The sequence below is a fragment of the Strongylocentrotus purpuratus genome, unplaced genomic scaffold (assembly GCF_000002235.5).
Source record: "Strongylocentrotus purpuratus isolate Spur 01 unplaced genomic scaffold, Spur_5.0 spur5_scaffold_12, whole genome shotgun sequence".
NCBI classification, from domain to species: domain Eukaryota; kingdom Metazoa; phylum Echinodermata; class Echinoidea; order Camarodonta; family Strongylocentrotidae; genus Strongylocentrotus; species Strongylocentrotus purpuratus.
Genome location: NW_022145597.1, coordinates 22,640,434 through 22,653,623, shown reverse-complemented (window position 1 = coordinate 22,653,623; position 13,190 = coordinate 22,640,434). Strand labels below are relative to the sequence as shown.

Below are 13,190 nucleotides of genomic sequence, written 5' to 3'. Positions count from 1 at the left end.
ATAATTTTAACAATGCTGTCAGGCATCGATGGAATTCCTGTTTCGAACAAAACTGTTTTTCTTTGGAGATGATTTTTATTTGGAACAACCGAACTAAACAATCTTTCTCTCACACACCCGTCTCTCTATCCACCCTATATTGAATCAAAGAGATTTATTTTGCTGTCCCTTTGGTGTGCAATTTTTCTCATTTTAAGGAAAATTGGACGATTAAAATCAAAAGGACAAATGCCTGTGCCACTTAGCAATTCAATGTACAAGCAATAGATTTCTCATTTGGTACTTTGTGATATAGCATACACACTTTGTAATCGATGAAGATGATGCCATAAATAATTTTGCACATCGCATCATCCTTTTGTAGATAAAATACAAACAAAACAATACTTTGTAATATGCTACGTTTATTTATTCATTTAGTCATTTTTGGTACACATGTTTATAGGTGATTTTTTATGCTAAGTATGTTTATGAGACATTTGCCAGTTTTGCACCTTTTTTATACTTGCCCACGTGGCCTGTGTCTCTCCTTTATACAGAAGAGTGTTCATCATAAGATTGTCAAAGAAACGATAAAAGTGCAATTTTGTCTCTTTTAAATAGCCTTCTTGCCTATCTTTTGTTTCTACACTATTGTTAGTATTTATGTCTGTAATTGATATGTCTTTGTTACTTTGTAATGAGTGAATAACTTGAAATAGTTTGTAGTAATATTAAATCTAAGACTGATGATTTATCTCTATGTACTATGAAGAATGTGAGATTCTTACTGATGTCAGTTTTGAAGGTGAAAACTGACGAGGCATTTGTACAAAAAAATAAGATTTTTTAATGATGTTCAAGAAAGATGAATTTCTTTTTTTACAAAAGATTTGTTGTCAAATAAAAATTAGGTAAGAATAAAAGGAAGACTAGTCGCTAATGGAAGTATTTGAAAAGACCTTTTAATTTGGAAGTCTTATGTTGTTCTGAAAATGATAAGTGATGAAGATGATGGTGGTAGGGATGATGATGATAATGGTTAGAATGATGATAATGATGACGATGGTGATGATGGTAGTGGTGATGATGATGGTAGTGGTGATGATGATGGTAGTGGTGATGATGATGGTAGTGGTGATGATGATGGTAGTGGTGATGATGATGGTAGTGATGATGATGATGGTAGTGGTGATGATGATGGTAGTGGTAATGATAATGTTGCTGATAATGATGATGATAAGGATGTTGATGGTAATGTTGACGTAGCTGCATTCGTCTTTTTTTATGTTCTTTTTATATTTTTAAACGTAGAGAGGAACATACAATACAAATGATATGGTCATGAGTCTAGAAGTACTTTTGTATCAAAATAATAATGATAAACATTTAATTTATTGAATATGAAACATAGACAATGAAAATACATGTACATTTTAACCAAGATTATTGACAACATTCAAAATTGTAAATTCCGAGCCTACTCTGCACAGGGGTGGATATAAACGCAAAAACCATCATTTCATGATGGAACTCTCACTATTCATTAGGATATATCTATCTACCAACTTCGGTGGCGTAGCATTGGACCAGACATTGGAGGGGCACCGGTCTTATTTGGTTGATGAATGAAATACCAAGATCATTGATGGGGCCATCACTTTTTTATCACACCCCTTTTTCTCCTCCTCTATTTGCTTTTTTTCTTCTCCAGTTTGACGGGGTGCGTGCCTCCGTGCCCCTCGTCAATGGTCTTACATGGGAACGACTTGCTAACAGTCGCTACATTGCAGAAACAGTGGTGTCTTATTTTTTCTTTGAACAAATTATATCTGCCATAGGTGGAAGCAAAGATGTGAAGGGGAAGTCCTTCTGATGTAGCTTTATTTGACATTTCCATTATACATGTATTGTGGATCGCTTATCACGTTTTCTACAACTTAAATGTTTCCATCATGAGAAATGGAATTTCTTTTATAACTACTTGAATCAGCCTCTTCTTAAGATAAAGGCATTAATATCCAGTCTGCAGCACATCTGACAATAGCAAGTTTTCTTTCAGTACTTGTTCATGGATTTCACAAACGTAGAAGAACCATCTAGAAAGGGTCAAAGGTCAACAGTGAGAGATTTAAGAACAATTTATGAAAGAAGAGATTATGTTAAACTGCAAAATATACCAACATCGCAATTATGTTATATAAAAAAAATGTACGTATGAAATTGCGTACATATGTATACAAACATGACAAACATATACATTTATATGAAATAAAATTGATACACATCTCTGGTGTCATGGATTCCAGGGAAATACCGCCAGCCACACCTAATGGACCCGGGGCCCTTGGGCTAATCATTCATATTGTTATCATCTCCCGGCAAGGCATTGTATTCTACAATCTACTTCTTTATATATATATACACCTAGCCCAGACGGGGAAAAGGCATAATTCAGCAGTTTCCTGGCATGCCTCATTCATACATAAATATTCTAATTGTTGGCATCTATCCCTATATTTCTAAAAATATGAGTAATATCTCAACAAAACACTCAGCATTCACGTTTGAAATATATATTTTTGCATACATTAATAAATTGATTAAAAACCATCTTACGATAAGATGAAAAAGACACCATGAAGAAAATGCCAGAAAATATTTTAACAAATGGTTCAACGTGTTAAACTGAAGTGTATTTTCCTCTCTCAACGATGCAGTGTTTGATCAAGTCTTGGATATGTAGACTACTTCAAATTTGCTGGCTCTACTTTCACGACTGTGGGGTTTGCAGACCCTTAGATTCGAGACTCAATAAAAATACCTTTTACAGAGAAGGGAGACGTTGGAGGTAGGTCAGGAGAAAAGTTTCCTTTATAACAGCCTCATGTAAAAACAAAACAAAACAAATACAAAGAGCAACAAGAGAAAAGTATGAATGTTGAAAGAGAAGATTGTCATTTTCACCACAGGAATATGATATGGTTCTCAATATAAGAATCATTTAAAAAATGAAACATTTCATTTATGAAAATAGTTCATGAAGATTGTCCGAAAGTCAACATGTCATTGTTTTTGTTGTCATGATAGCCATGTACATCTTATTAGTGCAGATGAAATATAAATATATTAATTTACATAATAATACACGTATCGAAAAGACTGTTCGCACAAAATGGCAGTACCTTAATAATTGCAGGCAGTGCCTGAGTATTTAAACCTCTTGTAAACGCACGTTTGAGTGAATATACAAACATGAGTTTTGACTCATGTTCAGTTCCTTCACCTTTAATGACTGGCTTATGGTATTGGATGCGGAAGTCTGCTTTTTATGTTTGACGCAGAGGATTGCGTCTTGCCTGTCAAACAAGTCATGTTGTTGACAAAGAATTGGACGCGTCAGCGAGTAGCGCAGCCTTGACGCACTATTTTCTGACGTGGTATTACACATAAAGTGAATGGAAACAACTCGTTCTATGACTTGCGGATGGAATATTTTGTCCCCTTTCACAGGCTTAACTACAGTAGGTCATAACGCAATTGAAATGACACCTCGTTCGCAGTTGGCATTATGCCCCTTGATTCCGGAATGATCTCATCATTCGGTTTCCCTGGGCAACAGGGCGGCTAAACTTTATTATAGGTGGAAATGTGTTTCTACCCTTAGCACATGAGACCTCATTTCGATTGCGCTATAACCTTACCTAGCGCTTATCAAGCATATGGAGTCAATTTGTACAGGAGCCGGTCATTCAAAGGACTGTTCATTTACAATACATTTTTGGGTACGATGCCACTCTCACATGCCATGTTGAAGTACGCGCCAGTAGCTGACGCAGTCCTACGCCAAATCCTACACCAAAAAATGATGTATCATGTAGCACACTCTCACAATAGCGTCATGAACCGCATCAGTCACCAACGAAGTCCTACATCGGCAACTGCGCCTTTGATACACATGCAATGCGCGGTTGGTTGACGCGTCACATGAGTTTGTATAGAGCAACAAAAAAAATGCATAAGAAACTGTGTTAACATTGCTTTTAACATTGCTTTGAATTGTGGCCACATTCTCCAAGGCAATGAAGCAATAGAAATAACTCCTCCCATGAAACGATAATTACAGATGAAGCCAAGCCTCGCCAAGCATCAAACGAAGGATATCCGCTTCCATTATAGCCATCTTCTGAACAAATAATTGCCAACAGTTGAGCTGCGCCAATATACAATAGTACACTTTTAATGGCACACTTATAACATTGTGTGCATTGGACGACGCAAGCTCGATGTGAGTACGTGAAACTTTCAAATATCTGTGTCAAACGTTCCTTGAATACTTGATTAAAAAAAAACTCGATCCAGACGCTCTTACGTTTATTGCGTCACACTCATTCAGGTTTGACAGTCATTATGGCGTCACTGTATACAGCCTGTAAAAAGGAAATAGTACATGCTATTTCTTTGGCTACACCAACCATATATGTTTATACGTTTCCTTTAAAGGCATTTGGATGTTGGCGTTTCTTGACGTCAGCGTTTCTTGTATAAAGGTGCCATCTCCTCGAACTTGACGGCGCTCTCGCCCTCATCCCCCATAAAAGGTTGATCTGAAGAATCCACGCATAGGTATTCTAGAGCGATAAGATAACAAAACAAAAATATACAATTACCACCGGGAAATTACTTTGATGTCGTCTGTGCCTGGAAAAGTTCATAATTCCACATGGTCGCAAAGACTTTCGAAAATCCACCTAAGGCAATTTCTTTAGACTTAACCATCGCCTACTGCAAAAAATTTAAATGACGTATTTCGTAATCCAAACATGATTTTTACTGGATATACAAGGGTTTTGACATTTGTCCTTGAACTTATCTTTCTAAAGTCTTTGTGATCTTGATTTTCGGAATTATGAACTCTACATCATTTTTAAACTTTAAACCCTATTTTATTTTCGGAAATGTGAACCTTTTGAATAACGAACCTTCGGAATCACGAATTTAGATTATAACAAACCTTCGGAATAACGACTGTTTTGGAAATATGAAAATTGCCATTTTGGACTCTCTGAATACATTGACACAAACTACAAAATATTGGCAGTCGTCGTGACGAAACTATAAAAATACAAACTTACTTGCGAAAACACAGCTTCTGAGTGTGGAGAGCACGTCATCTTCCGTCTGGTAGTAGAAGAATCTTTCATCGGCTTGACTTACTTGTCTAAACTTGCTGTCTAGTGGCTGAAAGAGAAACAAAAACAACAATAACCATCTGAATAGCAGAATGTTTGAAGTACATAAAAGAAAACTCTGTGTAGCATTTTAAGAAAAACTAGGTACTTCCAAACTCATAACATTCTGTATTTTTGTTAAACAACATTGCTTATGGGTTGCATGTAAGTTCTAAGAAGTGCAGGGAATTTCAAATGTATATGAAATTACTCATCTTATTTATGGATATGGAAAATGGATGACTACATGTACATAATAAAGTATAAACTCTAGATACGATAATATAGTTATAAGATGAGAGAATTCTTGCAAAACTATAGGTTAAAAACGATCTATGTAGATTTCATGCTAATGAGCCTATTTTTGTTTTCATATCAAACACCTTTCTACAACTATCTTAATCGTTATTCGTTATTGTTGCCATTTTGTTGATATTGGACAAGCTATTAACGAATGATATGCACTTTATCATGCAGTGTACAATACCTGGAAACTAATTTTGCCACTTGCATTGACTGTCAGGCATTGGGATGAAAATGAGATCAAAACTGGCAAGCCGTAATTGCTTTTATCCATCTTACTCGTGTTGAAGATACTTAGGTCTACCAGATCTGTTCACAAAACAGGAAGAAAAGAGTAGCAATTATTATTATGCAGACACATTTATTTTTAAAAAGCAATATGGTGTGTTTATTAATTTGAAATAATAACACGAATGGTGTTTTAGTAATGATAATGGTTTCGATAATGGTGGGGTGATAATTGTATCACCTTGAGAACATCATCTTGGCGGATATGATCGCTATACAAGAAGCAAACTTTGACATGATCCTTGTCATTACTGCTTTTATTATTATTATTATTATTATTGTCATAATCCTCATCAATATAATTATTGTAATTATAAATATCATTATCATCATCCCCATCACTATTTTCATTATTGTTATCATTATTATCATTATTATTATTATTATTATCATCACCATCAATATTATTATCATAATCGTAATTATTATAATCACCATCAACACCACCACCATCATCATTAGCATCAACATCAACATCATCATCATCATGATCATCGAAAATAATTGGCACCATCCTCACCATCGTCATCATCAACATCATCAAATAATTATCATCAACATCATCACTATCGTTGTCATAATCATCATCAACATCCTCATCATCATCACTATCATCATGATCATGATCATGATGAGAGACATAGCTTTGTTAAGACTCACATCTGTCTTGTTCAGTCTTGTCATCACTCTCCGGCAACAAGCCGAGATTACCCGCCTCATCAAGCCCAAGGTATTTGTTCAGTTTTTCAGCTCTGAGATGAACTTTCCTCGACTCGTAGAGATTGACCTTCAACCCGATTCCTTTCCCTGCCGAACAAGAAGTAGAACACGAAGTTGATCATTTGGAATTTGAAATAACCAGCGCTGCTGAGCGCATATTCATAATATTCATTCCCTTGACCAGTTTAAGTCCTTGTTGAAAACGTGCCTTTTTAATTCATAAATGGTATACCCTTAAAAAACAGAGGATATTTAATTTCGCTAAGCTACAAACTTACGGACTTCATCGGCTAGCTTCATCTGCTGCGTTGCTTCCAAGACTTTGACCAAAGTATCTGCTTGTTTGACGTTGGGTTCGAGCCCGCGTACCCACGTGGTTAACATTTGAAAAGCCGCTCCTCGGACGTGACAGCCCGCCGCGGTCCACATAGCCGCGACATCGCGGTAAGGCAGACCGAGGTTGAGACCAACCGGCACGTATTTCTCTGTGGGGATACGGTTGGCCAAGCATTGGATCTGCATTTCGGACAAACCTGGGACCTCCTTCTTTGACGTCACGATGTATTTCAGATGATCACTATCGGCTGTAAAAGATATGATTAAGAAAAAAATGAGATAAAATATCGAACTTTAAATTTGGCCTATTCAGTACAGATATTCTTTAAACAATTCCTTCTTGGAATCGTAAAACATCGCGACTCTGCAGATAATACACACAAATTATTCCGATTGTATGTATTATAATATTGACTTTAATATGATTGAACGCATCAGCATCGTGGATAGTGATAGTTATAATAATGCTCTCAGAAACATGCAAGAGAAATGTCTCTCAAATCGGCTACTCCAAAGTTGTGGAACGACCTCCCAACAATGTAAAGAGAGCTACATCCGTTGACCAGTTCAAAATTCCCGTTGATTTCAATAGAGAACGTGAATTAGATTGGCTAAACTGTTTTTGTTAAGTGATTGTTATTGTTTAAGTGGTTCGAACAGGTGGAGCAATGTCTGCATCACTTTGATACTGCAATAAAAAGGCACACAGTTTTGGATTGGAATCGATTGGATAATAATACTGATAATAATTATTATTTTGTTTACCCATGGAATTCTCGTCCGCACCAATGCTGCTCTTCCGGAGGGGCCTGTAATTATCATTACCCCTCCAAATGCCAGATACCCATTTACACCTGGATGGAGAGTGGCAAGTGTGGAGTGTGATTTATTGCCAAAAGATGTTAGTGTCGGGCTGGGATTCGAACCCTCAACCCTTGGATCGAGAGTCAAGTTAATGAACCACGATAACACGAAATCTTCCCATTGGATTAGATTCGATTGGGTAGGATTGCACTGGAGAGAAGATCAATGCAACTTTGTTCAAGGAATATATTGTAAAACAGCATCTGAGGAACTAACAGTTCAACAGGCTCTTCTTCTTAGTTCCTCTTTTTTTCTATTATATTTTTCGTTTCATTGTATATTTTTGTTGGTAATATTGTATTATGTTTTGCAAGAAAGTAATAAATCATAAAATCATAAGAAATGTCTACCTGGATTGATGAGCCCCTTCTCCCAGATGTCCAGCTTCTTCACAACCTTGCTCAGTGTGTCCGCTGTGTTTCTGTTCTCCTGCTTGGCTTGCCATTGGATGAGGATCTTCAGAGTGGTCTCCCGAGAAGACGAGAGCTCTGAAGAGTGACGGATGTCAGAGACCTCTTGGACGTTGAGACCAAGGATCTCGCCGAGTCTGTCCTGCAAACCAGGCATCACCTTCTCGCTGACTCGCCATAACTGGACTTCAGAGATTGCTAACAGAAAACATAACAAAGATGAATATATTAAATACCTTTTCATCAAGATTAGCATAGCCATATAGATCTTAAGTTTGGAAATTGAGACCAAGAATCTCGCCGAGTCTGTCCTGCAAACCAGGCATCACCTTTTCGCTGACTCGCCATAGCTGGACTTCAGAGATTGCTAACAGAAAACATAACAAAGATGAATATAAATGCCTTTTCATCAAGATTAGCATAGCCATAAAGAAATTACGTTTGGACCGAGAACAAGGTTCTCGCCGAGTTTGTCTTGCAAGAACATGCAAAAACTGGAGCCCTGCACGGGATGAGCGCGTCTTTGCCTTGGTGCGGGCCTTTCCACTCTTTCCTCTGCCAAGTTTGTCCTGCAAACCAGGAGTCACCTTGTCGCTTACTTGCCATAATTGAACCTCAGATATTGCTGATAAAGAAGACAAGAGGAATTGTGATTATGTTGAATATAAATATAAATGCGGAGACCTTCTCTGCAGATATACGGTGTTTCTTAATAAAGGATCTTGCTGAATTGCTAATCCTCCAAGCCAGGCATCATTTTCTCGCTGACCCACCAATGAGAATATATTCGCGCTTCCTCTTTACGAATGCCCTCCCCCCTACCACCACCATGTATATCACAAGTCATATATGGGTGGATCTAGGATTCTGTAAAATGGGGGGGGGGGGGCAGGCACGTAGCCAGAGTTCGATGTTTGGGGGGGGCACATACATGTAATCAATCGAGGTAAAAAAAAGGGGTCTAAAAAAGTTCAACCTATCTTGGAAATTTTAGGGGGGGGTGGGGGGGGGGGGGCAGAAAATTCTGAAAAATCTCTGACGTCAAAATGTTGAGACCTTTCACATTTCTGGGTGCGTTTTGGAATTGAAATTAGAAGGGGCAAAGAGACACAACTAGTAAGCACATGATGGGCACAAGGGTAACGAACCCCAAATTTAAACACAGACTGGTATACCTTATACATACCTCATACATAAGTATAATTACATGTATAAGGTATACCAGTTTGACCCTTGTGCCTCACCTGTCACCTCCATCCGCCAATGTAAACATATATCATATTCCCTTCTTTTGTTAACATATGAACATATATATATTTCTTTAAAAAATTAAACTTATTACACGATCGCAACGATATTTTCGAAATATCAACTCAAGTGCAATCTCAATGCCCTATTACAAACCCCATAGAAATCACGTTGGATTATGTACTACACCATTGTCATATGTTTGCACGTTGTAGTGGTGACACACAAGGCTATGTAAATTGCCTTAGGTTGGTGTTATGAAAGTAGTTTCGAAAGTAGTAACTAAACAAATTTATTCTTAATAAATAAATGTTAACTTAATACATATAAAAGCATGGACAGACATATATATATTTTTCCCTCTGTTCTGAATATATCTATGATTTAAAGTTACTATGTCTCATTTGCAGGCCAAAAAAATGAAAAAGTTAAATTCCAACTGCATTTGAAAGATAATACTTATTTAGAACTTCCCTAAAAAAGGTGGGGCTTGAAAATGTCTTCAAGTGGGAAATTAATGACTATTAGTTGTCAAATCGACTTTAGGGCTATAGAGCCCAAAAGTAATAGTCTTGATTTTCAGACAATTGTACCGAATGGTCATACGTTTTATGCTGCGCAAAGATTCAATCAGTTTAATCTTGGCCATCACAAGAAGTGGGTTATTGATGTAGACAAATGCTCATGTACCCTTTACAACTCTTTTCATGTATGTTATTACCAAAGAAGAAAAAAAGCCAGTCAGTCACTCAATAGTGTCTGACAGTGAAGTCTAGCAAGTAAACGGGTTTCTTTGCATAATTTGAATATGAGGACACTGCTAACGTTTAAATTTCACAGATAGGTCATACATGACATATTCATAATTCCTGCAAAGTTCTACAGAATTTGAGGTTGGCTGCCAAAGGGACATATACCTTTAATGTTAACCCACTCGAAACTACCGCGTTGTCCATACCATGTTGTTGTATGGAGGCGGGGAGTAACAAAGGGCTTCTAAATATAGCAGTGATGCTTAGTGGGTTTATGATGTTAGGGGTATTGACACATCATTGTACGTGACAGGAAATCCTATGACATGTATTTCAATTTATCCCCCCAAAGTTTTATCTGAGCGTTATAGCTGGCCTATATATGAGGTGTGTATATAAGATGTGTATGAGAGAGGTTTACATGATCACCAAATTTGATTTGCAATCCCGGACACACCCCCCCCCCCCCCCCCACAGAATCAAACAGAATTACTGTTTTCATAGCTTGAAAACATTTCTGCAATAGTGCATAGTGTAATGAAAGCTTTGATTTTCAAAGACCATTATACCATCTACAGTTTTTAAGAGCTGCAGTATGTCACTGCATGTTGTCACATATATATTTTTCACAAGACCCTGTCAATATAATGTAAATGAATTAGTCACTGACAAGTCATGTATTGCATTGCATTGTATTTATTAAAATTCATTGATGTACATAATCTGTTTATAAACATATAGATCAATTTACAATGCAATGTAACAAATCAATATTCTGTTTGTAAACATCATATAAATCAATGGTATACCTCATGTACATGAAAGAGAATATTTCGTGTCTGATAGTTTATTGCCCAAATTTGTTTCTTCTTCTTCTTCAATATCCCAAATTCCCAACTCATGCTTGTGCAGAGTTCATGGCTGTTATTATCAAGGAGTTTCACTAGCTCGTTGTGGTATTAAAGGTACTATGTCCCTTTTGCAGCCGACCTCAAATTCTGTAGAACTTTGCAGGAATTATGAATATGTCATGTATGTCCCATCTGTGGAATTTAAACATTAGCAGTGTCCTCATATTCAAATTGTGCAAGGAAACCCATTTACTTGCTAGACTTCACTGTCAGACACTATTGAGTGACTGACTGGCTTTTTTCTTCTTTGGTAATAACATACATGAAAAGAGTTGTAAAGGGCACATGAGCATTTTGTCTACATCAATAACCCACTTCTTGTGATGGCCAAGATCAAACTGATTGAATCTTTGCGCAGCATAAAACGTATGACCGTTCGGTACAATTGTCTAAAAATCAAGACTATTACTTTTGGGCTCTATAGCCCTAAAGTCGATGTGACAACTAATAGTCATTATTTTCCCACTTGAAGACATTTTCAAGCCCCACCTTTTTTTTTATAGAAGTTCTAAATAAGTATTATCTTTCAAATGCAGTTGGAATTTAACTTTTTCATTTTTTTGGCCTGCAAATGGGACATAGTACCTTTAACGCCTTAGTCACGGTGTACCAGCAATATTACACTACAGTAGTACAGGTGAAAATGGCGTCAATAGTGGGAGAGATAATTGGAGAGACTCAGAAGAATGAGAGAAAGAGATTGTTAGTGAGTGAGTGAGTGAGAGAGACAGAGAGTGAGTGAGTGAGAGAGACAGAGAGAGACAGGGAGAGAGAGAGATAATGTATAATAGAGAGAGAGGGGGAGATTATACACAGAGAGAGAGATACACTGACACAGAGGGAGTATATAGAGAGAGATACATAGACAAAGAGTGAGATACAGAGACAATGAGAGAGAGAGAGAGAGAGAGAGAGAGAGAGAGAGAGAGAGAGAGAGAGAGAGAGGGAGAGAGAGAGAGAGGGGAGAGAGAGAGAGAGAGGGGGGGGGGAGGGGGGGGGGGGGTAGAGATGGAGATGCATAAAGCGCCAAATGTCCCATGTCCGCAACACTCTTTCAGAGCCTTTATATGTACCAAAGATGGTGTTGCAATCCCGTTGCAATGTACGCACAGCCACAGACATTACACGCTCAATTATATAATACAGTGAATATACTTACTCGTATTGTGGTCAGACGGCCCGTTGCCCATAACTTCCAGCTATCCGGAATGTATCGTGGACATTCACATACAAAACACAGAGGCGATACGATACAGATGATTTAGATGTGGTTGACGATGATGACGAATTGATGATGATGTTGTAGAAGACTGATGCCCAATTATGTTGATGATATGATGACAGCGAATGGTTAAGACTATATGTTGCCACACCTAGCACTATCTGTCTCTTGTCTAACGGTATATTCGCGTCGTCAAAATTCCATACCAAAGTGGTTCAGAAAAATTCAATAACCATCAACAAAACATTATCTATATTCATAGTCCTACTAATGTATCTATCTCAGTACTGTAGCTCGCTACAGAAATCCCTACATACATGCTACACCAAGTACCATAATATCTATATACGGATGAACACAACCTCCAAAGCACTGTCATAACATTATGTGCCCTGGGAGCGCTGTGTGTACGGTGCGCTGGTAGTTGTCAGTGGTTCGTATGTGTATCGCGCGCGTTCTCGAGCGTACACATTCGTATTTAACGCACGTGCAAGCAGTCTGTACAAAATATGAAAACATGAATCCATGATGTTATTAATAATAAAAGGGTCATTCGCCCACGTAGACCCCACCCTACTCCCGTCATTTTCCGGTCTGCCAATTGTTGTCGAGATCAGGTGCGGCGGAGCGACTTCCAAAGTGGGGGGGGGGGGGGGGGGGGGGGGGGGGGCACTACCTGAAAAAAGGGCACCTTCAAAGGGTAATCTCATGCAAAGCGAATCTAAATAGGACCTACAATTTTTTAGACATTGTGATTACATTATTTGGGCTGCTTTCGATATTTGTTTCTCTTAACATATCATACAAGATATTGCTTAAGCATCATACTTTGCAGTTGGGTGTGATGGCCGTCTGAATATTCATTTGCGAGCGAGCGGATTACTGAGCGAGGAAAAAATTTAAGATTTCAGTGAGGTCGCAAGTGC

General features: G+C 37.8%; 1 protein-coding gene across 1 annotated transcript; it reads right to left on the bottom strand.

The window, feature by feature from the left end:
* Window positions 1-1,336: 1,336 nt before the first annotated feature.
* On the bottom strand, window positions 1,337-12,697 carry LOC100893162. The gene is made up of 7 exons (XM_030982131.1): window positions 12,202-12,697; window positions 8,072-8,329; window positions 6,800-7,105; window positions 6,462-6,608; window positions 5,698-5,822; window positions 5,115-5,220; window positions 1,337-4,610 (listed from the first exon to the last, which is right to left on the bottom strand). The coding sequence occupies exons 1-7, from the start codon at window positions 12,230-12,232 to the stop codon at window positions 4,510-4,512; spliced, it is 1,074 nt and encodes a 357-aa protein (XP_030837991.1). The 5' UTR covers window positions 12,233-12,697; the 3' UTR covers window positions 1,337-4,509.
* Window positions 12,698-13,190: the final 493 nt, after the last annotated feature.

Bases quoted from the DNA above. Each gene is read 5' to 3' on its own strand.
- LOC100893162 (XM_030982131.1), bottom strand. From the start codon at position 12,232: ATGGGCAACGGGCCGTCTGACCACAATACGA. The intron at 7,106-8,071 runs GTAGACATTTCT...TATCTTTTACAG, and splicing joins GAAGGGGCTCATCAATCCAG to CCGATAGTGATCATCTGAAA. The intron at 4,611-5,114 runs GTAAGTTTGTAT...TTATCGCTCTAG, and splicing joins CAGAAGCTGTGTTTTCGCAA to AATACCTATGCGTGGATTCT.